This window comes from Choloepus didactylus, chromosome 18 (assembly GCF_015220235.1).
Source record: "Choloepus didactylus isolate mChoDid1 chromosome 18, mChoDid1.pri, whole genome shotgun sequence".
Taxonomy (NCBI): domain Eukaryota; kingdom Metazoa; phylum Chordata; class Mammalia; order Pilosa; family Megalonychidae; genus Choloepus; species Choloepus didactylus.
The window spans coordinates 6,871,655-6,895,138 of record NC_051324.1 but is presented as its reverse complement, the minus strand read 5'-3'; the positions used below and the strand labels follow the sequence as shown (position 1 = coordinate 6,895,138).

The window sequence follows — 23,484 nt, the reverse complement described above, 5'->3', positions numbered from 1 at the left end:
TTCCTCTGAACCATCTCCTGCTTCTCTTTTCATCCACTGTTTTTCTGTTCCTTCTTTCATCCCCTCTTCTTCTCTTCCCCCTTCTTAGCCTCTGCAGCAATAACCCTCCAGTGCTTTTGTTTCCCTCAGCCCTGTGCTCCGGGCACCCCCGCTCAGGTTCAGTAGAGCCGTTAAGATGGAGTCTTGGTTTCCTAGGGCTTCTGTAACAAAGTACCACGAACTAAGTGGCTTAAAACAAAAGAAGTGGACAGCCCCACAGTATTGGAATCTTGGAGCCCAAACTCAAGCTCCCTCTGAAACCTGTGGGGGAGCCCTTCCTCGCCTCCTCCAGCTCCTGGTGTTTGCCGGCCCTCCTGGGCGTTCCTCGGCCCCCCTCCAGTCTCTGTTTCCACCGTCACAGTCTTCTCCCTTTGTGTCTGTGTGTCCCTGTGTCTAGCGTTCCCTCTTCTGATGAGGACACCAGTCGGATGGGACTCGGGCCCTCCCCAATCAAGTGTGGCCTCATCTTAACTCATCACATCTTCAAAGACCCTGTTTCCAAATAGTATTGCAGGCCTGGGGCCAGGGTTTAGGTCTTAAACGTGTCATTTTGGGGGGACATGATTCAACCCATAACAGATGGGGAGTGACACAGCACTGTTCCCCTTCTTGTGTGTCTGATTCCCATCCTCCACTGCATTTCAGCAGAGGAACTGGGGATTCCTTAGTCAGGGAGACAGTGATTACACCTACCAAGGCTCCAGACTGAGCAAGAGAAACACGGCAGGAGGGGAAGAAATCAAAGTGATAGTAGGAGTCTCCAACCACACCCCAGTGCAACATTATATTAATATGACGAACATGACACTCCCATGGCCCAGTACCCTGATTTCCATTAGCTGTGCTAGGGAACTTAATTAGCGTGTTCTGTATGTGCAAACTTTAACCATAAGCCATACCCTGTTATAACGTGATTCTAAACCTTAACCCCTATTCTGAACTCAACCTCATCCCCTCTGTAGGTGCCCCTCAACCCTGACCCTTTGCCTATCCACAGTGCAATCTATAATCCCGCTGTAGCTCAAACCCCAACCAGGACATGTGATAACTTTATCCAAACAAACCCCAATCGTAACCCCCACCCAGACTGCCCTGTGTAAGGGAAGCCATGTGTTAACACTGGAAGCACTGCTTTCCTTTCAGGACTCTCTGGAGATGTGTTCCCGCGAGATAGAGTTTAAGAGCATCCTCTTTGCTCTTTGTTACTTTCACGCCGTGGTGGCAGAAAGACGAAAGTTTGGGCCCCAGGGATGGAATCGTTCCTACCCCTTCAACACGGGGGACCTCACCATCTGTGTGAACGTGCTCTACAACTTCCTGGAGGCCAACACGAAGGTAAAGGATGTAGAGAGGTGGACGTTCGAGGCCCAGCCAGTGCAGGTGCCGGTCAGGAGGGGCCCGTCTCGGGCGATGATGCAGTAGGGAAGGTCTCCACCCTCATGCGTGGAACTGATGAAGGGCCAGAGGAGCCAAGTGGCCAACCCAGGACCAGCCTGAGACCGAAACACGACCATGATGAGGTCAGAGCTGAGGGGGCTCAGGAAATCAAGCACATGACCCAGGCCCTGTGTGAGGTGGTCACATGAGACTTTGTTCCGGAGCCCACCGGATCACCTAGGTGTCCTGGCAGCGTGGCAGGTGGGCAGGAAGAGGCCCCACATGCATCCAGGTTCTTAATTTAATTAGCCAAGCTGTAGAACTCTCCAGGCACACAGCTCGGCACACAGGCATTGTCTTGCCAAAGCTGAAGGAGCAGCCAAATTCTTGCTACACCCAATCTCTTTTATTCTCTGTCCGATAATCTCCATTTCACAGAAATCTCGCATTAGCAATCAGTGCTCTTCCATTTAGAGAAATGTTTACACCATCACAGCTCTTCTAATTCATGGACCAAATGGAGCATCAACAGGGCCACAGCCTCTTCCTGGGGGCGAACATGTGTTAAGCCCAGATGTCCAAGCAGGCCCTCTGCCTTCAGCTTCAGGGCCCTGGAAAGCTCACCTCCCACAGCGCTGTCCCTTCCTTTGCTGCATTGCCACCAGGCTTTCCCCAGGCAACTTCCCTCCCTAACTTGGCATCCTGCATTTCATTCACGCTGAACTTTCAAAAGGAGACCATTAATTAATTTGCTAAACGAATGGCAGAGCAACTCTGGTCCTCGCTTTCCCCCATTTGACATTTGCCCATCGTAGATAGAGCCTGACTTCCTCGTCACAGTTGGTGACTCTGACAGTGGGAAAGAATATATGTGACATTTGATGTAATTCTCCAAGCACTTAGCGAGCTCCTAAAGATGCCTGATTCTGTGGGGCAGCGGGGGTGTGAGGATGAATGAGTTAGGCAGTGTCCTAACCTCGACACACGCCCCTGTGGCGTGGGCTCTGCCCCCACGTCAGGCCAGCCCCGAGGCCTGTACCAAGTCTTTCCTTCTCTCAGGTCCCCTACGATGATCTGCGCTACCTCTTTGGAGAGATCATGTACGGAGGTCACATCACAGACGACTGGGACCGGAGGCTCTGCAGAACCTACCTGGAGGAATTCATTAAGCCAGAAATGTTGGAAGGAGAGCTGTCTCTGGCCCCAGGGTTCCCACTCCCAGGCAACCTGGACTACGGTGGTTACCACCAGGTGAGGGTCAGCAGGGCCCCCACGGGACCTGGGCGCTCCCTGCACGGCTGGGGATGCCCACAGCCGCGCACCTCAAGAAGGGGCCAGGGAAGAGTGGCTTAAAGGGTGGAATGCACATCAAATTTGCTCCTCAGCCCTAATTTGCCCTGTTCAACTTGAAAACCACAGGACTTCTAGCCTTGAGTTCATGAAGAATTTGAGCCTGTGGAGATCCCTTTCTTTCTAGATGTTTGGCTCAATAATTCCACCTACTGCTCTTTTCTAACCAATAACATCTGGGGCAGTTATTTGCTTGCATTCATCTAGGAGGTTGACAAAGGCATAACAAGCAAAATTTCAGGAAAGGACTTGGTCAACTGTGGGTAAAGCTTACACTAGTGGTTCTAAACACCTTCAGAGGGACGTGATCTTGTGGTCAGCTCACTCAACCTTCCACTTCCGTGTCGTTCGCTGTACACAAGCACACATACTCACACGTATATGCCAAGGAAAACATTTTTACAGGGCTTTTTCTTACTATTACTGTTCTTTTTCCATTTTGCTATTATCATGGCTATTTTTAAAGCATTCATCTCTGCCTTTTAAAAATTGATTCCGACCTGCCAGGGAAAATACATTGAAAGATAATGAAAAAGAGATTTCCATTGTTTGACTTCTGAACCTGCCTAGAAGAACGCTTGAATAGCAAACCAAAGGAAAATACCAGTCATAGGAACATTAACTACAAGCTTTGAACATTTTTAATTCAGAAAGTTTAAAAGGGTAAGTTATAAAAGTCATTTGATCCAGAAAAAAAAAATCAATGCATGTGGAAATTAAAAAGCAGTAAGACTCTAAAGGAAATAAGAATTTTTTAAAATCACTTCACCAAAAAGCTTCAAGACTTTACCCAAGAAGATTATTCCAGAGCCTCCCCTAGCGTCCAGGGGACAGTTTGCCCAGAGGCTGGCACAGGAGATGGGCACGGGGGGTGAGTGGAGCACTTAAGCATGTCCAATTCTCTTATCACGTGGTTTGTAGACTCCCAAATAATGGAGGTAGTTAGAGTTTTCTTTTCTTCATTCCTCTCTTTAATGTGTCGGTTAGTAGATGATTGTAAGGCACCTACCAAGGGTCTGGCAGTTTGCTGGGTGCTGGAGAAATACAAAAATAAATAAACACAAATTTGCCTTTAAAGAATTAATAGTCTTTTACTTAGCATAGATGTTACAGACATCAAGAAATTAAATACAAGTTGGGTGCTAAACTCAAGGGATAATTTCTCGCTGTAACAGAAAGAACTGTGAAGGGATACTCAGAGAACATTTGGAGACGCTGGGGAGGATTTTTTAGGGATGACAGACTGTAGCTCACTACAATTGGCAATGGAGATGTGTTGTTTGGATGACACCTGCTTTAAAGTTTTTAAATTCGAATATCTTTAGCCAGTGACATGAACTCCCCAGCTCAAAGCAAAGCCCACCTTGTCCTACAGCCCAATTCACACATTTATTTTTGCATGCGTGGTTCCATGTATGCATTTAGGGTTGTCATCCCTGATTTAGATGAACACAGGGTGGGGAGAAAAGGGATTTAACAGGAAGAAGACCGGGAGTCTCAAAGAGCTTGAGTAAAATTCTCATGTCAGATAGAGGTTAGTGTTTATGAAGGACCATGAGGATTTGTCCCGCAGCTGGAGGGACGGGAATATATCAGAGCAGGAGAAGGGGTGGGGTTGGTGATGGATAACAGGCAGCCATCCAAGCATCCCAAAAACAGAATGATACCACAAAACTGGAATTTCTAGAAAACAGGCATGGCACATGAAAACAGATGATGTCAAGGAAAGACTGGGGAGAAGCATGTGCACCAATATGTGGGGAGCGTGCTGAGGTCATTCGGGATGGGCAAGCTGGTTCACAAGGAGGATCAAAGGGACACTGGTGCCCGGGATGTGGCCCGGCCCACCAACTGCCCGTCAGAGGACAAGCCGCTTGGGGCAGGAGAGATGTGTCTTGATTCCTGGGTAAGTGCCTCTGTCCTTGGTTTTCAGTACATCGATGCCGAGCTACCCCCAGAATCACCATATCTGTACGGCCTCCATCCAAATGCAGAGATCGGCTTCCTCACCCAGACCTCCGAAAAGCTCTTTCGCACGGTGCTGGAGCTGCAGCCTCGGGACAGCCAGGCAGGAGATGGAGCCGGGGCCACACGGGAAGAAAAGGTACTGGGAGGGGATTGCCTGAGATCATTCGGGGAGTCCAAGTATTGTACATGGAGCCCGTCTTAGTTTGTCGGGGCTGCTGTGACAAATACCACACAGTGCATTGGCTTAAACAACAGGAATTTGTTGGCTCACAGTTTGGGAGGCTAGAAGTCCAAAATCAAGGTGTCAACAATGCTTTCTCCCTGAAGTCTGTAGCATTCCGGTGCTGGCTTACTGCAGGCCTTGGGGCTCCTTGACTTGCATCTCTGCCTCCCATCACATGGCAGTGTCCTTGATCCCCTCTGTGTGCTTCTAAGACCTCCGGCTTCTCTTTATAAGGCCTCCAGACTTATGGATTGAGGCCCACCCTGATTCCACTTGGCGTCATCTAAATAGGATCTTAGAAGATCCTACAAGCTGGAAATCAAGGTGTCAGCAGGGCACTTACTCTGAAGTCTGTAGTGCTGTGGCAGTGGCTTGCCAGCAATCCATGACATAACTCAATCTCTGCCTCCATCACGGGGCCATCTGCTCGTTCCCTATGTGTTCAGTCCTCCCCTTGCTCTAAGGACACCAGGCACATTGGATTAGGGCCCACCCCAGTCCATTTTTGGCCTCATCTTAACTAATAACATCTGCAGAGATCCTGTTTCCAAATAGGGTCACATTCGCAGACCACAGGTGAGGACTTGAAAATGTCTTTTTGGGGAGCACAGTCCAATCCATTGCTTCACAGACCACACTTTTGTGCCGTCTCCCTTAGCACACAGTGGGTCCAGCCTGGAGATGCTTGCCCTTCACCTCCAACAGCCCCTCACCCTCCCCCCATCATGTCACCGTGCGGATCATCTGCTTAAATCATAGGAAGTCCCCGCTGTCTGCATCTGGCAGTTTGCTTTGCCAGCCCACCCAGTGTCAGCTTTTACTCAGTTCCCTGGTGAAGGCAGGGCCAAACAGTGGCTGGTTGAGGAGGCTTTGAACTTGGCAAACTAAGTACTGATGGGTGGGGAGCTGCCGCCAAACTCCTCTTCTCTTGTCCCACCAATTAGATGTTCATTCCGATCAACACACCCCTCTTTATAATGAAAATGCCTTCTCTTTGTGTGAATGACTTTTAGTCAGACAGCCTCTTAACACACAGCTACATGTTCCTAAGTGCATTTCTTCCTTTCAGGACCATGGAAGGGAATTATTCAGTACAAGGGCAGGCTGGGGGGGGTGGGGTGTTGGGTTTTAGGACAACCAGAAGGCTGAGTGCTCTGCTTCTGGTGTGAGGAGACAAAGCAGAAAAGGAAGGTGGGCACCAAAGTAAAATTTTGAGAAATTTTTCCTGAGACTAAGCGAATTCAGCATGCAAGAGATGTACCTCCACACTCCACCTCTTCTCCACTGTACTGACTGGATGCCTTTAATTAGAGACGGGTTCGAGTTTACAAAGAAATATTCTAGAAAGATTAAGGGTTAGGAAGTCTGGGTAGTTATCAAACTTTGAGGTGTCAGTGATTGATTTTAGGAAAGCAATTTGATTTATACTAAAGGATATGGGCTTTTGTTTAAAAGTATGAAGTGGTATCATTGAAATAGCATTTCTCAATACTTATGCCAAAGGAAGAAAAAATGAGCTAGGGAACTTTAAATTCTCATTCTGGTGTTAGATGCAGGAATTTGTATCCTAGTGACTTTGAAGCGGGTGGCCATACTTAGAGAAAGCTGCTTTCAATTGCATTACTCAGCCTATGCCACTATTTGATTTATAAGATGTAATTTGAGAATAAAGGGAAGAGAAGAAGTTTTATGTTATCCAGAATCCAAACCACTCAGAATGAAAAATGTTCCTAGTTCTAAAATTGAAAAAGGCTGGGATTATGTAAGAAATAGACTTAGGATTCTTCAGGTGAGGTTAAAAGAAGCTCCGAATTCTTGTAATTTTCTTGTAACTTCCCCCCAAATAACTCAATAAATGCTCTGGGTGTGTGTGTGAAATTGTGTGAGTGTGCATGTGTGTGTGTGTGTGTGTGTGATAGAGAATGAGAGAGAGAGAGAGAGTAATAAAGACACTGTCGTTACTCGCCATGCCTCTTGGACTTGCTGTGCAAGTCACCAACAAGTGTGCAGGCCATTGGATACCCAACAGATTGTGCAAAATCCAAGTGCTCTGGTAGGCCGTCTTCTCACATGTTCTTATGAGCTACGCCTCTTCACAGCCACAGAACATCTCTAGAGAAGGGACAAAGAGCCAAGCCCAGAGGAGCATTTTGTTGTTCAACTGGAAATAAACCAGTACAAACTGTTGGCCCGAATGTACTCAAATATCCATATCTGGAAGGGAAGCTGGGAAATTTGGTCTATGGCTGGGCAGCCATAAGCCCAGGAAGATGAGAGGATACTTAGGAGGGGGGTGGTTGGAGGGGAGACACCAGCAGTCTGCCCAATCTTCCACCCAAGCTTGTGTTTTGTTTCTCAGAAAAACAAGCCCTCATTTGATGATCTGAGCCCCAAATCCCTCTCTTAGGCCGATGAATCTGCTGCCTATAAAGATGGGCGCCTGCACTGGATTTTCTTTAGTGTTGAGCAACTGGCTTGTCATTTGGAGAAAAAATAAAGCAAGTTCCCTCACTCCTTATACCAAATTATACTTTAGATGGCTCAAACATTTAATGTAAAACATGAAAACATAAAAAGCACTGGAAGAAACTTGAGTAAATGCTTTTATGATCTCACAAAGAAGAAAGCCTTATAAAACCTTTACAAAAATCTCAGAATCTATAAAGAAAAAGATTGACAAATTCATCTACCTAAAACATTTTGAACATCTGTGAAGCTAAAACACACCATGAACAAAATCAAATTAGGATCACTATCTTAGTTTGCCAGGGCTGCTATGACAAATACTACACACTGGTCAACTTAAACAACAAGAATCTATTGGCTCACAGTTTTGGAGGCCAGAGGTACAACATCAAGGTGTTGATAAAGCCATGCTTTCTCTTCAAGGTCTGTAGCATTCTGGCGATGGCTTTCTAGCAATCCCCTCACATGGTGATCTGTCTGTGCCCGTCTCCTCCTCTGTTCCTCCTAACTGACCGTGCCTGAATTTTCTCTGCTGATTTGGACTCAGTGATATGGACGAAGGCCCACCAAGATTCAATTTGCCTTCATCTAAACAGAATCTTCAAAGAATCGTCTTCACAGTTGAATCCACCCTACAGGACCGGGGTTAGGACTTGACTGTGTTTTTGTGAAGGACATGATTCAATCTACACAATGACCTATTTGCAACACAGATATTGGGTAGAGGGAAGATTTTGCCAATACACAAATAGTTCTTATTTATTGGGAAAAGAAGGAGGAGGATGGGGTGGGGGAGAGGAGAGGAAACAAAAATTCACATAAAAATGCAAACGAAATTCACATAAGGAAGTACAAATAGCCAATAAAAATAGGAAAAGATTTTCAACATCACTCATAAACAAATGGAGTTGAGAACAATATTTTTTACCTAATGGTAATGATTTTTAAATGTGTTCATATCCAGTGGTGAGAGAATAAGAAAACAGGCAAAACATCTCTGTTAATAGAAGTTAAAGTTACAGAACAATTTGACAATAGTTACTAAAATTTTAATGTTTATATTTTTACTCAGAATTCGATTTCTAGGAATTCAGCCAGAGGAAACACTCAGAAGTATACAGACTTTATGATATATTTATATTTATTCATTGCAGGATTGTTTATAGTAGTAAAAAATGATAAACAGACCAAATATCCATCAAAAGGGACCTGAGTCAATAAATTATGGTGTGCCAAAGCAATGAAATAATATATATTGTTAGAATATATAATAATATATATTCTATATAGTCTGTATTACAGTCTATTTAATAATAAGGCAAATCCATATGTACCAATAAGGAAGTGTGTGCAAATTTATTATAAAATGAATAAAGCAAGCTGGATTCCATTAGTGATAGAAAGATAGATGATGGATGGATGGATGGAGGGATGGATGGATGGATGATGGATGGACAGATAGAGTTATGTGCATTGAAGGACATCTGCAGAATATAAACCAAAGAAATTAGCAGTTTAATAGTGATTTTTTTTCCTTCTGAGGGTAGAGGCAAGATTATGGGAGGATCTCACTTCTAATTTCTTATGTATCTGTCATGTTTAGGTTTTTATGGTAAACATTTACTACTTTTTCCACTTAAAAAAAAAAGCAGAGGTGTTCCCTTATGGGGACAAAGTGAGCCACATGCCTTGGAACCCTCTCTTCCCATCCAAAGGGGCCTTTGGGACAAAAGAGGGCCCTGTGTCCATCTGTGGACCTGCTCCGTCCCTCATGGTCCCCTCCCTCTCCGGGCCTGGTCTCTAAAACCTCTGCGGGGCCCATCAGGGACAGAATGGAATTTTGCATACCCACATTCAGTGCAATTTGGAACAACACCTCCAGACTATCTTTTCATCTCTTTGTGAATAATGTCCAAATGGCAGCTCACTGATAAAGGGCTGTTTCTTCAAATTCAGCTCCAGAGACAAAAATATGATATAATTTTTGCCATTTGTCTTCTACCCCAGCAACAGCTTCCAGATACCATTAAAATCCCATTGCAGTCTGTGCTCTGACAGCACCGGAGACCCATTTGTGACAGAGTGATGGGTTTTTACTTTCTTTTTTTCTAATATCAGCTCTTTCCTGGAGAATGTATCATATGTTAACAATACAAGACAAGGTGAATATTAATAATCCTTTATATCAATACAGCTCTTTAGAGCTTACAGATGCGTCCACATTGATCACCCATTTGATTTGATCTTTGGAACACCCATGGGAGTTGAGGGAGGCCGAGGAGGCAGAAATTTTTACAGATGAGAAAATTTTGCAGATGAGAAAATTGAGGCTTAAGTGACATGCTTGTATTCACACGGGTAATAAATAACAGAAGTATTAACTCAGTCAGCGTTCTTTAGTTGCAAGAAACAGACACCAGTTTAACTGACCTAGGCAAGAAAGGGCTCACTGTGTCAAAGGAATCAACCTAAGAAAGACACAAACCACCATGGCTCTAGGGTCCCAGGGAACGGGAACAGTGGATGGTCCTTTCGGGCACCTCCATCCCGCCAGTAACCCCAGCCACTTTCTACCTTTGAGTCCCAGGCTCAAGATTCAGATTTTTCAAATTCCTGAGAAAGATAGTCTGGTTGGCCTAACTTGGGTCAGGGGATGAGCAGATGAAAACCAATGTCTACCATGTATTCTAGAGTTCAGATATTCTCCAGAAAGGGCCAGCACTCACACTCGCTCACTCGCTCTCTCCCTCCCTCCAATTCTGTCTGTAGACCAGGTGGTCTATTTTGTCTGCAGTTGTTTCATTTTTCTTTCCCTGCTGACAAACCTCCTGGGCTTGCTCATTTACTCTAAAATGGCAGGCTCAGCAATTGCTTGCACCGAAATAACCCAGGATTTCTGTGCCTCAATTCCAATCTTCCAGGAGACAGTCCCCAGTTGTTCCAGTTGCCACGGTCTAATGAGCTGAGAGTGTGTGTGTTGTCAGCGTCGGGGGATAAGGAAGGAGGTTTACATGATAGATGGGATGCCTCTTCCAGAATCCAAAAATGGAAACCACAGGATAGCCTCGTGGAAACTGAGACCTGAATATGTATGTTCATTACTGTGCTTGCCACTTCAGCTTCCCGTGGTCCAAAATGGCCACCTGCAGCCTAGGTCTATCTTAAGCCTTTTGAGTTTGATTCCCACAGTGAACTAGGTCCATTCTGGGTTTTCAACTCCCAGTTCCTAGAGAGGCCTCTGGTTCATCTCGCTAAGCTGATCCCACAACCTATGGAGAGTCATCCTGTGGCCAGTCCTCGGCCACCGACCCCGCTGGCCCCAGCGGGCAGGCCAGGTCGGACAAGTGACGTGGGTGCAGGGGCAGCAGGTGGTGGGGGGCTGGCATCCCTAGTGCCGTGTTGCAGGGCAATGTAGTTCTGGAGAATTAAAGCCCCTTTCTAACCCTGTGTTTCCTGTCGTGGGGCAGGTCAAGGCCCTCCTGGAAGAAATCTTGGAGCGGATGACGGACGAATTTAACATCCCAGAGCTGATGGCCAAGGTGGAGGAGCGTCCGCCCTGCATCGTGGTTGTCTTCCAGGAGTGTGAGCGCATGAACGTCCTCACCAGGGAGATCCGGCGCTCCCTGAGGGAGCTGGACCTAGGCTTAAAGGTGGGTGAGGTCCTCCGGGAGTGGGGCGGACAGTGCCAGAGGGCACAGCTGGGCCCCAGGGGACCTGTTTGCTGGAGAGCATTGGTCCTGCAGTAATCTGCATGCCAAGAAGGCTGTTTGTCCTGCAGCAATCTGCAGGCCGTCCAGAACCAAGGTCTTACTGGGCTACAGGGAGTCTATGACACAGGGCCCTAGAAGCCTGAAGCTGGGGTGAGTGGGGAAGGCTGACGTCAGAATGGGTCACGACTGACATGGATGGGTTTGTTTTCATGGGAAGTAGACGTGTGTACCATTTAAAAGCACGGGAACTAGCACTAGTCTACCCGGGATCAACTCTCAGCCCCACCACTCCTAGCTCTCTGACCCTAAAGGTATGTAAACCTCACCGTGTCTCAGTTTCTTCAGTCCTACTTTGTATGGTTTTTGTAAGAATTAAATAACTTAAAGAGAATGTTCAGAACAATGCCTAGCACATGGTAAGCACCCTGAAGTGTTGGCTGATATCACTATCATTATTGCCTGTAGAGGAATGGGAAGAATTTGTGGGTAGCCAGGGTCAGAAAAACATGATGGTGTCTGAAAGAGCCAAGACATGGCACGAGCTCTGACATTTCTCTTGAGCAATGAAACAGTCTTTTATTTCTGCTTCCAATCACTTAACCAGGTTTACTTTATTTGTCATAAAATAACTACACAAAGTGCCTGCCACGGAGCTAGTAGATAAGTGCTGTTACTACAATTCACCTGGGTGCCAGGTAAACGGGAAGTCGCTCCTGTTCAGGAGCTGAGCACAGTGACTGCTGTCAGCTTACTCTGGCATGTTTATTAGAAGCTGTGCAACCCCAGACAGGGGGGAGAGTGAGCACCCAGGTTCCTGGGCAGCAGCAGGAGCTCAGACACGTCCCGGACGTTCAGCAGAGTGTGCTGCGGCCTTCAAGTCTGGCTCTTGGGGTTATTCACCCACAGACACTTGTGTGTAGGAAAAGCAGTTGTGAGTTATTTTCCTATGTCATCACATAGGAGCTATGAAAAAGACCTGCAACATCTAAGTGAGCGGGTTGTTAAGGTTGTTTTAATCTGTTGATTTCCCTTCTCCCCCACAACATGAGTGGAGGGAAATAAGGAAGAAAGAGGGATGGGAAGGGGATGTTGAAGACTTGACAGTTTTGGTAATGTTTGCAAATTATGTACCAGCTTGTAATCAAATGAAATGCAAAATTCTATAAAACAAACTCAGATGTGAATAATGCCTCTGCCTGTCACAATATGTGGCCCCATTGCTGTGATATTCAGGTATATATTAGTGATTATCTGGTATAGGTTTGTTGCATTTTTAACTTATTGAATCCATGCAATTTAGTGCAGTCTGTTTACCCATTCTACTTCTGATCCAGTTGCTCATTTTTCTCCCAGGAGCCTCCATTGCAGGGTGGTATCATGAGTCACACAGCGTGCCCGGGCAGAGATGAGTGGGGCAGGAGGAGGGGGGGTGTCTCTTCTTACAGTCCAGTTCAAGCCATGGTGACTGAGGAGCCACTTGGGCATGTCTCAGCACTCCATGCTGGAGGATGCAAAGGGGAAGAGGTGGCATTGAGGGGCTCTTGGAGGAAGGGTAGGGTGGTGACAGTAGTGACAAGCAGAAGGGCCTTCCAGGGATTCAGAGCAGAGGAGCCCATAGCCTGTCCCAAGAGGACACATGCTTTGGCTGGAAGAAGGCCCACTCAGATGAGCAGCAGTGATCTGGTGACCTCCAAAAGGAGACTGGTGGTTACATGTATATTTATTTATAGAGATGTGTACTGGCATATATAGGATAGATACAGAGAATCTGCATGTTTCTCCTGCTCCACTGTGAGTGGAGGGCAGACAGAGCAATCTCTACTAAAAGGTGATATCATAACCCTAATGTAAACTACGGACTATAATTAATAGGACAGTTCTAATAATATCATCTCATCAGTTCTATCAAAGGTGCCACACTAATGCAAAATGTTAAAAATGGGGGTGGGTATATGGGAACTCTATTCTCTGCATGATTTTTCTGTAAACCTAGAACTTTTCTAATGGAAATTAATTAATTAATTTTAAGTGGCATCATAAAACACATTTTTAATAAGAACCATTTTTAAAACGTGCCATCATAAGTCAAACATAGAATTACCATATGACCCAGCAATTCTGCTCCTAGGTATATACCCAAAAGAATTGGAAACAGGAACTCATGTATATACTTGTACCCCAGTGTTCATAGCAGTACTAGTCACAATAGCCAAAAGGTGGAAGCAACCTGGTGCCTACTGACAGATGAATGGATAAACAAAATGGATAAAAAAATGAATGGTCTGTGTACACAAAGGAATAGTATTCAGCTGTAAAAAGGAATGAAGTTCTGAATCATGCTGCAACATGGATGAACCTTGAAAATATCATATTGAATGAAATAAGTCAGACACAAAGGGACAGATATTGTATGATTCCACTTACATGAAATATCTAGAATAATCAAATTCTTAGAAACAGAAAGTAGATTACAGGTTTCCCGGGGTGGGGGGGGAGGAAACAGGGAGTAATTGCTTAATGGGTACAGAGTTTCAATTTGGAAAGATGAAAAGTTTTTATAATAGATGGTAGGGATGGTAGCAGAACATTGTGGATATAATTGAAACCACTGAATTATATTCTTAAAAGTGGGTAAAATGGGAAATTTTGTGTTATACAAAAAAAAAAAAAAAAACAAAAACCAAAGAACTCCCATCATGAGAATCCAGTCTCTTTAGGATAGTTTTTTACAATGACAACTAGACATGATTGGCACAGGGACAGATACTGACAGCGGCCTAGCCAGGGCATTCTCTGCCTTTTTACGAAAACTACCTGGGAAGCCACATTCTCAGGCCTGACTGTCAAATACGGTAGCCCACTAGCAGGTGGCCATTGAGCACTTGAAATGTGGCTCATCCAAGTTGAGGTGTGCTGTAGGTATAAAATACACATCTGATTTCAAAATCTTAATATGAAAAAAGAATCTAAAGTATCTCAATAATTTTTATAGTGATTACACATTGAAATATTTAGTCTATATTGAGTTAAATAAAATACACTGTGAAAATTAAATTCACCTGTTACTTTTCACTTTTTAAAAATGTGCCTACTAGAAAATTAAAGATCACATACATGGCTCCCATATGTGTCTTGTATTCTATTTCTATACGAAGACTCTGCCTTAGATGGAGCCAAGACCAGCCTAGAATCAGGGTGGGGCTGGGAAATACTCTTTTATGATTCAAATGTTTGATGGCATTAGACAATTTTCCTATGTTTCAGTGGCAGATCAACCCTCCGGATTGTCAGAATTTGTCTCTAGATATGTGACTATGTTCAAACCTAAAGTCAAGCCTGCTGGCCTGGAGATCATTCTGACTCTGTAGTCTGATCCATTTGTGTTGACTTAATGGTTCAGGTCTAAGAGAAGCCCTTTTTTGGGCCCTTTCGTAGCCTACAATCGCCACTCACTGGGCAACTGCCCTGGCTCTTTGGTTGTCTGGTACTTTACCAAGATGCACAGGCTCCTATCAGCCCAGACTGTAAGCCTCAAAGGGGTGGAATCCCTGTCATTTCTACTTCCCTCCCCATCTCCCCACCTCCCCATAGTTTAGAGAAATGAAATCTGGTTGCAGAGATCATCTTCATAAGGAAGTAAAAGCAGGAGAGGAGCTCAAACTCAAGCACCAGGTGCAGCCTGAGCCTCTCCAGAAGGGAGTAGTCGGGTGTTGTTGCCCCATCCATGACCTTCTGTGGATGTCATGCCGGCTGCCTGTCTGCAAGCCCAGGGGCCAGCTGCTCCAGACACTCCAGAGGGGCCCTTTTCGAATGAAAGTTCCTAGGCCTCGCCCCAGAGGTTCTGACTCTGTAGGTTTGGACTGGGGCCTATGAATGTGAGCCTGTAATAAAAAGTTCACTGACTTCAAGAATGAAGGCCTACAGGAAAAGTATTTTGCCTATATTTTATCAAAGAAATATTATGAAAACATCTATTTATAGTTGAAAAGAGTGGGCAAGGTCACAGCCAGAGAGCCCTCATAAGGTGTCCGTACAGCACCACCCAGCCTTTAGCTCTCCCAAAGATTTCCCTGCATCACTGACACCAAGCAAGCACGTCACGGTTCTCTAAAAAGGCTGCATTTTCTTGGGAGAAGGAGTCAGTGTTTGCTTTGTAAATTTTCTTTTTGTTGACTCTTGACCTATGATCAAGTAAGTACAGATGTCATGGGGTAACAAGGGATCCAGGCCAGATGGGTTTGGGAAACTCTGGTTTAAACAAATGTAAGCAGGTTTCTTTACTGAAGTATTATAGTTTTTGTCTTTAAGAAGCGTTGACTTACCCTGAGTTTGGCCACTGAGCCTTCCTCTCCATCCCCCAGCTACCACCAATCTGGCAATGTCTTGAGAAACTAATTTTTCTCTGAGCCCCTTTCAGGAAATGCTGGCCTAGAGTTTGTAGAAGTATTCCTCTTCTCCTAAGAAGATGACACAAGTTATACTTAATGAATTTGGGATGGGTTTCTCTCTTATTTCTTCTCAGCTCCTCCTCTGAAAATGAGTAATTTCTTCTTCTATTCAAGGTTTTGGGAGTGCCCGAGTTCAGAAACTTAACTATAAGATGGACAATTTCTTCTTTTCCTAAATTTTTCCTGCTTCACTTTGAAACCGGCAAAACCTAAGAGAGAGAATATTCCTTAAAAGTTCTACCTCTTGGACATCCAATTAGTTAGTGTAAAAGCATTGTCAGAATAAATTATAATCTTATCCTAAGCAGATGTGAGAAATTTCTAAGAAAATCAAGTTACGTGTTTTAAGTTCCTCTGTTAACAAAATGACTTTAGATTTCTGACAGGTGTTAAAAATTAAGTATTGCAGATATTTAACCTTTTCCTTTGTACATCATTTATTCTTACAGAGAAATTTAATAGAGGTTTCTATGGCTTCACTGTTTTCAGAAACTACACGTCAGTAGGGAGCATAATAACACAGAGTTAAGTTATTGCTTTAGCCAGGGGAGAAAACCAGGAAACCAAGAACTTCTCTGTACAAGCCAATGTAGAGTGGTTGGAAGAGTCCTAGTTCTGTCTGACGTTTGTCTCACTCTGGCACTGCCCTCAAAGAATGTGCCAGAGGATGGGGAACTTTACATCACACCTGTTCCTGTACTGCCAGCAGTTACGACCCAATGCATGGTGAGTGCTGATGGGTCATGGTGTAGGATGAATCCACAGTGAGACCCTTATCCCCCATCAACTCACGTGACCCATGACATTCACACATTCTAGACACTTCCATACATGCCCCGAATTTAACAAAATTCAAAATATCTGTGGATAGGAAAATACACTAGCACTATTTATTTTGGTGTATTGTTCATGAAAACATTTTAGAAGCATGTAAGTAAATTGCCCATTGAAAGCCTCTTAAACATTTTTATTCTAAAGGGAAAAATAAATTATGGCCTTTCTTTCTTTTTAAGTGTATCAAGTTTTAAATTTTTGTAATCCATCTTGATTTTTCTGCATATCTTCTTAACCACAGATTGGCAAGCACATTTGTACTATTGTGTGTACATTAAAAGTTGTGATTAAAACTGCAATGGAGATGATTTTTAACATATCACTGGTTAAAACACACACACCACAGTTTGTGTTACCAAACAGAAAACTTAGCCTTTCTGTCTGTCTTAGTTTGTTGGAGCTGCTATCAGAAACACCATGAAAAGGTTTTGCCTTAGCAACAGGAATTGATTGGCTCACAGTTTTGAAGCTAGAATTCCAAAATCAGGATATTGGCAAGGCTCGTTTTCTCCCCAAAGACTGTGGCATTCTGGTGCTGGCTGCCGGCGATCCTTGGGGTTCTTTGTCTTTCCTGTCACGTGGGGCTGTCCTCTCCTATCCAGCATCTGTGACTCCCAGGTCCTCTTTATAAGGCTCCAGTAGTCTGGACCAAGGCCCCCCCTCATTCAGTTGGCCAAACCTTAACTAAAACTACTGTCTTCAAGAGGTCCTATTTACAATGGGTTCACACCCACAGGAATGCGTATTAAGATTCTGGTTTTTTCTTGGGTTCATAACTCAATCTACCACATGTTCTAAAGCAGTGCTGTCCAGTAGAAGTTTCTCTGATGATGGACATGTTCTCTATCTGTGCTGTCTAATAAGGAAGCCATCGGCCACATATGGCTGTTGAGCACGTGGAATGTAGCTAATGTGACAGAACTGAATTTTTAATTGTATAATTTTGTATAAATTTTGTATAATTTAATTAATTGACATTAAAATGAATTAATTGAAGCCTAGTGGCTTTAGTATTAGCACAGATCTAAAGCATCTGGATTTCAGTACGGCAATGTTAAGGCCAAGAACAGTGGGGAAGGATTTGCTTTACGGCTGTTTGCTAAAGAGCATATCATGTAGTTTCCCTAGGAACAGTCCCTCATCCTTCCCACAAAGGCTAATTAAAGTCCTTTCTCCCCTAAAATGGCAAGCGAGTCTTAAAGGCCATTTTCTCAGTCCACTGCAATTATGTCTCTCACTGACCTTTCTCCTGGTTCTCTTCTCTGGGGATCCTTTTCACCTGTCAATCCTGGAGGCTGTGGTTGCCTCCCACAGAGAAGTTACCGCATCAGCCTGGCTTCCTGTTGGAGCTGCTTGTACATCTGTTCGGGCCCAGGGATTCCACCTCCCACCAACCCTCACCCCTTTTGTGCTGCTCAGGTTCTGTGGGTCCCCAGCAGCTTTAACTTGCTTTGGTCCCTCTTCATCACATACGATCACCTGATTCACAGCCTCTTTCATGAATGGGAGTTGTGAGATGGCATCATAGCTACTGGGCCTTGGTACTGTGTCTGGCTTGTGGGCATAATCCATCGTGTTAATTAGAAAGGGAGGGGTCTTAAGGCCCCCTCATCTGATGCTCCCCAGCCTGCCTTCCTCCGCAGAAGCCACCGGGCTTCAACCACTGCCTTCCCCGCCACGATGCAGCTCCGTCTTGACAGATGTCTGCAATCGCCATTCCTTAGCCTCCTTACCCACCTATGACTTTTTCCTCCTTAAACATACACCTGTAAGTGTATCTCACAGATACATTAACCCCAGCTGACGGTGGGCACGCTCCTCCTCCACACCTCCACAATACACAGATCCAGCATCGCTTCTGGATTAATTTGTAGTTACACCTACATTTCTTTGTAAATGCTAGCCTTTTCCACACATGCAGACCTGTTTTCCCAGTTAAACTATAAACTCCTTGGCACAGGAATTCCATTTTCCAATTTGTGTATATTTCTGCAAAAATTAGTGCAGCTTTCTCCCTGTGTGCTACGTGTGAGTGCTGGGGAGGAAGGGGGGTCAGCTGCATCCACTCACTCCTCGGTGTACGTCACTATGTGTAAAGTGACTTTTTGTTTACCACTGAAATTATTGGGTAGTTTATGGCAAATTCAGTGGGTGGGACTTTATAAATCAGGGCTTTGGAAAATGAAGTGATTGTACACGCATGCACACACACACTAAACACAGTCCATTAAGAACCAGCAGCCTAGATTACTCATGGTGAGTTTTTTGTTTTTTGTTTTTTACTAATTCCTTTTCTACTTTTAGAGTTCTTTTTTGGCTCAAGCAGGAAAAGGTGCTTATTGTAAAAGGGAAATTTTACAATTGTGATAGTAACCTTTGACAACCATTTTGAAGTGGTGCTTAAAAGTGACTTGTGGTTTTCTGTTTATGACCAAAGCAGATTTACCTTCCCATTTTAAACAACTAGAAAATTGGACAAAATATAAAAACCATCAATTTTCAGATATTGGACACCAAGCAGCACAGGACTGTGATATATGAAAGAAAGGAAACAGGTGAGGTGAGCCCTTACACGAGGAGGCAATTTCCAGGCTACATTTCACAGAGGGACCCAAACAGAGCCCCACAGTCTTGCTAAATTGAGGAAACATTGATCAGAGTTCACAGAGGCCAACGTGCTGTAATTTGCAAGGTAGAGTACCTTAGGGGAGGGAGCTGCTCAGAGAAAAAGAACCAGAGGTCTTTGGAGATCTATAGATCTACAGAGGGATCTCCTGGAGTCTCTACCTGGGTACTGCCCTGCACATAAGTGAGAGATTACCTGGGGCTGGGAAAGAACCACCAGTAAGGAGTACTGAGAATGGTTCACAGAGCTGGGAATAATTTAGTGTTCCCACAAGCCCAGAGAAGAAAGACCTAAAAAAAAATGAGGAATCGGAGAAATCTCAGAAGGGTATCAACTTAGATCTAGACTAAACGCTAATCTGTACGTACTCCAAAAAGCTTAAAAGCAAACCTCCAAAGTAAACATTGAGTTCAAGTAAATTAACTGTGGGCCAAAATTAATTCCAGCACTATTTAAAGGAATACAACAAAATCCAGCACTCAATGACGTAAAATCCAGTGTCTGACATGGAGTAGAGAAATGACAGGCATGTAAAGAAGCAGGAATATATGACCCGTAGCCAGGACAAAACTTGATCAGTTGAAATGGAGCCAGAAATGACAAGAGATGATGGAATTAGCAAACAAGAATGTTTAAAAATATAGGTATGCTGTTCATGTTAAAGAAGACTTTGAAAACATGAGCATAAGGTGAAAAGACTGATATATAAAATGACCCAAATGGAACTTAAAGAGATGAAAAATACAATATTTGAAATGAAAAATGAACCAGAGATGATTAACTGCTGATGAGGCATTGCAAAAGAAAACATCAGTAACCATGAAAACATAGCAATATAGTAACTGAAATTACCCAAAATGAAGGGAAAGTACTGAGAAAAGTAAACAGGTGTTTACAATATTGAGAGTTCTAGCATATGTGTAATTAGAGTCCCAGGAGGATGAGATTGGGGGTGGGAGTGTGTTGTCAGGAAAACATATTTGAATAAATATGGCCAAATATGTTGCAAATTTGAATAAAACTTTGAACCCATAGGCACAAGAAGCTCAACAGACCACAAAAAGAATAAACCTAATGGAAACCATGTAAAGGTTCAATCATAATAAAATTGCTGAAACCCAGTGATAAGGGAAAATCTTAAAAGCAGCCAGATGAAAACATAAAAATTAGGTACAGAGAAACAAAGCTAAGAATGACAGAACACTTCTGGTCAGAAACTCTGCAAACCTGAAGATAGTAGAGGAATATTATTAAAATACTAAAAAAAAAACTCTGAAGCCTAGAATTCTTTACTCAGTAAAATGTCTCACAACAACAACAGCAACAACAGAAGATGTTTTCAGACATCTAAAATTGAAAGGATTCATGCCAACAGGCCTAAATGTAAGAAATGTTAAAGGAAGTTCTGAAGGCAAAAATACCTTTTAGTAATTTGTATCTAGACAAAGAAATGAAGGCCTCCATCAATGGTAAATATGTAACTTTTAAAGACATTTTTCTCTCATTTTTAAATCTTCTTTAAAGACAGTTGACTGATAAGAGCAAAAATAATAAAAATGTATTGTGGGATTTATAGCATATGTAGAAGTAAAATGTGTGACAATAATAGCATGAAGGATAAGAGAGGAGAAATGGAAGTATACTGTGTGCAATTCTTATACTGTAAGTAAGGTGGTATAATGTTACTCGAAGGTGGGTTGTGATAAGTGAGTTAAAGATGTATATTGTAAATTTCTAGAGTAGGAGTCAGCAAACTATGGCCTGCAGGCCAATTCCAGCTGACAGCCTGTTTTTGTAAGTAAACTTCTGTTGGAGCTCAGCCTCACCCATTCATTTAAGTATTTCTGTGGCTGCCTTTGTGTTTCAATAGCAAAATGGAATAATGGAATAGTTGCAACAGAGACCATATGGACCACAAATCCAATGATATTTACTATCTGACACTTTCCAACCTGCTGGGGTGTTGGAATGGCCGGAAGGAGGTAAATGACATGGTGGAAATGTAGCCTATAGCATCCTTTGGGATTTGCTCTATAGCTGCTCATTGAAGTGTGCTTTGAAGTCTTCACCTTTCTGTATATACCTTGTATTGCATAATAAGCAAAGAACTGAAACTGTGGAACTGTAACCCATAACAGTTTTTGAAATTACCTATATAACTGCTTGTTGAGCTGTACATCGAGAGTTGACACCTTTCTGTATGCATGCTCTATTTTACAATAATGGAAATGGACGAAGTTATGGAACTGTGACCCATGACGTTCTTTGAAATTTGCTCTCTAACAACTTGTGAAATCGTACTTTGAAAGTTATCATTGTTAATGCACATATGTTAAAGTTCACAATAAAAAAAAAGTTTTCCAACCGCTGCCCTAAAGCAAACACTAAACTAAATAAGTGTAGATCTAAACACTGTTATACCAGTAATGCATTAAATATAAATGGTCTAAGCACCCTGAGTACCAGGCAGAATTGCCAGATTGGATTAAAAAACTAGACCTGACTATATGCTGTTGTGTTGGGGTCCCCAAGACCACCCCCACATTTGGAGATTTCCTAGGACTAACAGTTACCAACATGTAGTTGTACACATGGCTGGGATTTGTTAAAGGGATGTAGGAAGAAAACACAGCCAGACTGTAAGGTAAAAGTCCCAGGTGAAGTCTGGAGGAATCCACGTACAGGCTCCTTGTGCTTTCTCCCTCTCAGGAAGAGCCTCACACAGTGCATCCTTCCCCCTGCGACAAAATGTAACAACATGTGCACTAGGGTTCTGCCCAGGGGAGCCCAATGAGAGCCTCAGTGCCCAAGGTTTCTATTAGGGGCTGGTCACACAGGCACATTCTGCCTAGCGTGCACCAACATTCCAGACTCCCAGAAGGAAAGCAGGTGTTCAGCATAAATTAAATTTTACAAACAGTCTAGTTATAGTCAACCACTGTTGTTAATTAACTGTCAACTGGGAGTGAAGTTTCCAGATGCCAGTCAAGGGCCAACCTTGCAATCAGGCATTTCTGAGGATGGCAGTCTCAGGCCTTGTAGACTAGGGATGCTACGTTTACTCTCTTCTACTTATCTATCCACACACACACACACACACAAAAGACACTTTAAATATAAAGCTGTAATAGGTTAAAAGGAAACAGATTGGAAAAGATACACTATGAAAACCCTAATTAGTAGAGAACTGAAGTGGTTTTATCAATACCAGACAAAATGAATTTTAAAACAAGTAATATTACCAGAGATAAAGAGGGATATTTCATAATGATAAAGGAATTGATGCATGAGGAGGAAATAACAATCCTCAATGTGTAGGCACCAAAAACAGACCTTCAAAGTACAATAAGAAAAAAAAAATGATAGAACTGAAAGGAGAAATAGACAAAGCCACAATTATAGTTGTAGATTTGATAGAATAAGTAGGTAGAAAATAAGTAAGGATATAGAAGACTTGAACAAAACTATCAACCAACTTGACCTAAATGACATTTATAGATACTCCACCCAAAGACAGCAGAATACATATACTTTTTGCACATTCACCAAGATTGAAAATATTCTGGGCCATAAAAAAAGTCTCAGTAAATTTAAGGAAATTAAAATTATACTCAGTAATTTGATCACAACAGAATTAAACTAGAAATTAATAATAGAAAGATAACTGTAAAATCTCCAAATATTTGAAAATTAAATAACACAATTCTAAATAATTATAAACATTTTCTATGGAAAGAAAATGAAAAACAATGACATTAAAATTGTGAAATGTAGCTAAAATAGTACTTAGAGGGAAATTTACATCATGCAATGCTAATGTTAGCTAAAATATTCTCAAATCATTGCTCTAAGCTTCCACCTTAAGCAAATAGTGAAAAAAGAGCAAAATAACCCTAAGGCAAACAAAAAGGAAGGAAATAATAACTGATCAAGAAAATACACAAATTACAAGTATCATAAATGAAAAAGGAGGCATCACTACAAATCCTACAGGCATTAAAAGCATTACAAGGAAATAATGTGAATAATTTTCTGCAATTAAAATTAATTAGATGAAGTGGACAAATTCCTTGGAAGACCCCTCTACCAATGATCACTCAAGAAGAAATAGATACTCTCACATCTATGTGAGATGTGACCAACTGATTTTTGATATGGGTGTCAAGTCCACTCCATGGGAAAAGAATAGTCTCTTCAACAAATGGTGCTTGGAAAACTGGATATCCATAAGCAAAAGAATGAAGGAGGACCCCTATCTTATACCACATTCAAAAATTAACCTCAAAATGGATCAGAGACCTGAATTTAAGAATCAAGACTCTAAAACTCCTAGAAGAAAACATAGGGAAGTATCTTCAGGACTTTGTATTAGGCAATGGTTTCTCTTTACACCAAAAGCTCAAGCAGCAAAGGAAAAAGTAGATAAATGGATCTTCAACAAAA

General features: G+C 43.0%; 1 protein-coding gene across 8 annotated transcripts in view; it reads left to right on the top strand.

The window, feature by feature from the left end:
* Positions 1–23,484, top strand: part of DNAH9 (dynein axonemal heavy chain 9) — a 322,619-nt gene that overhangs the window by 282,637 nt on the left and 16,498 nt on the right. For all 8 annotated transcript variants that reach the window (XM_037808448.1, XM_037808450.1, XM_037808449.1 and 5 more), the window contains 4 exons: positions 1,183–1,374; positions 2,476–2,667; positions 4,700–4,870; positions 10,891–11,073. In XM_037808448.1, the coding sequence (XP_037664376.1) occupies positions 1,183–1,374; positions 2,476–2,667; positions 4,700–4,870; positions 10,891–11,073 (738 nt within the window). The remainder of the gene's footprint in view (positions 1–1,182; positions 1,375–2,475; positions 2,668–4,699; positions 4,871–10,890; positions 11,074–23,484) is intronic.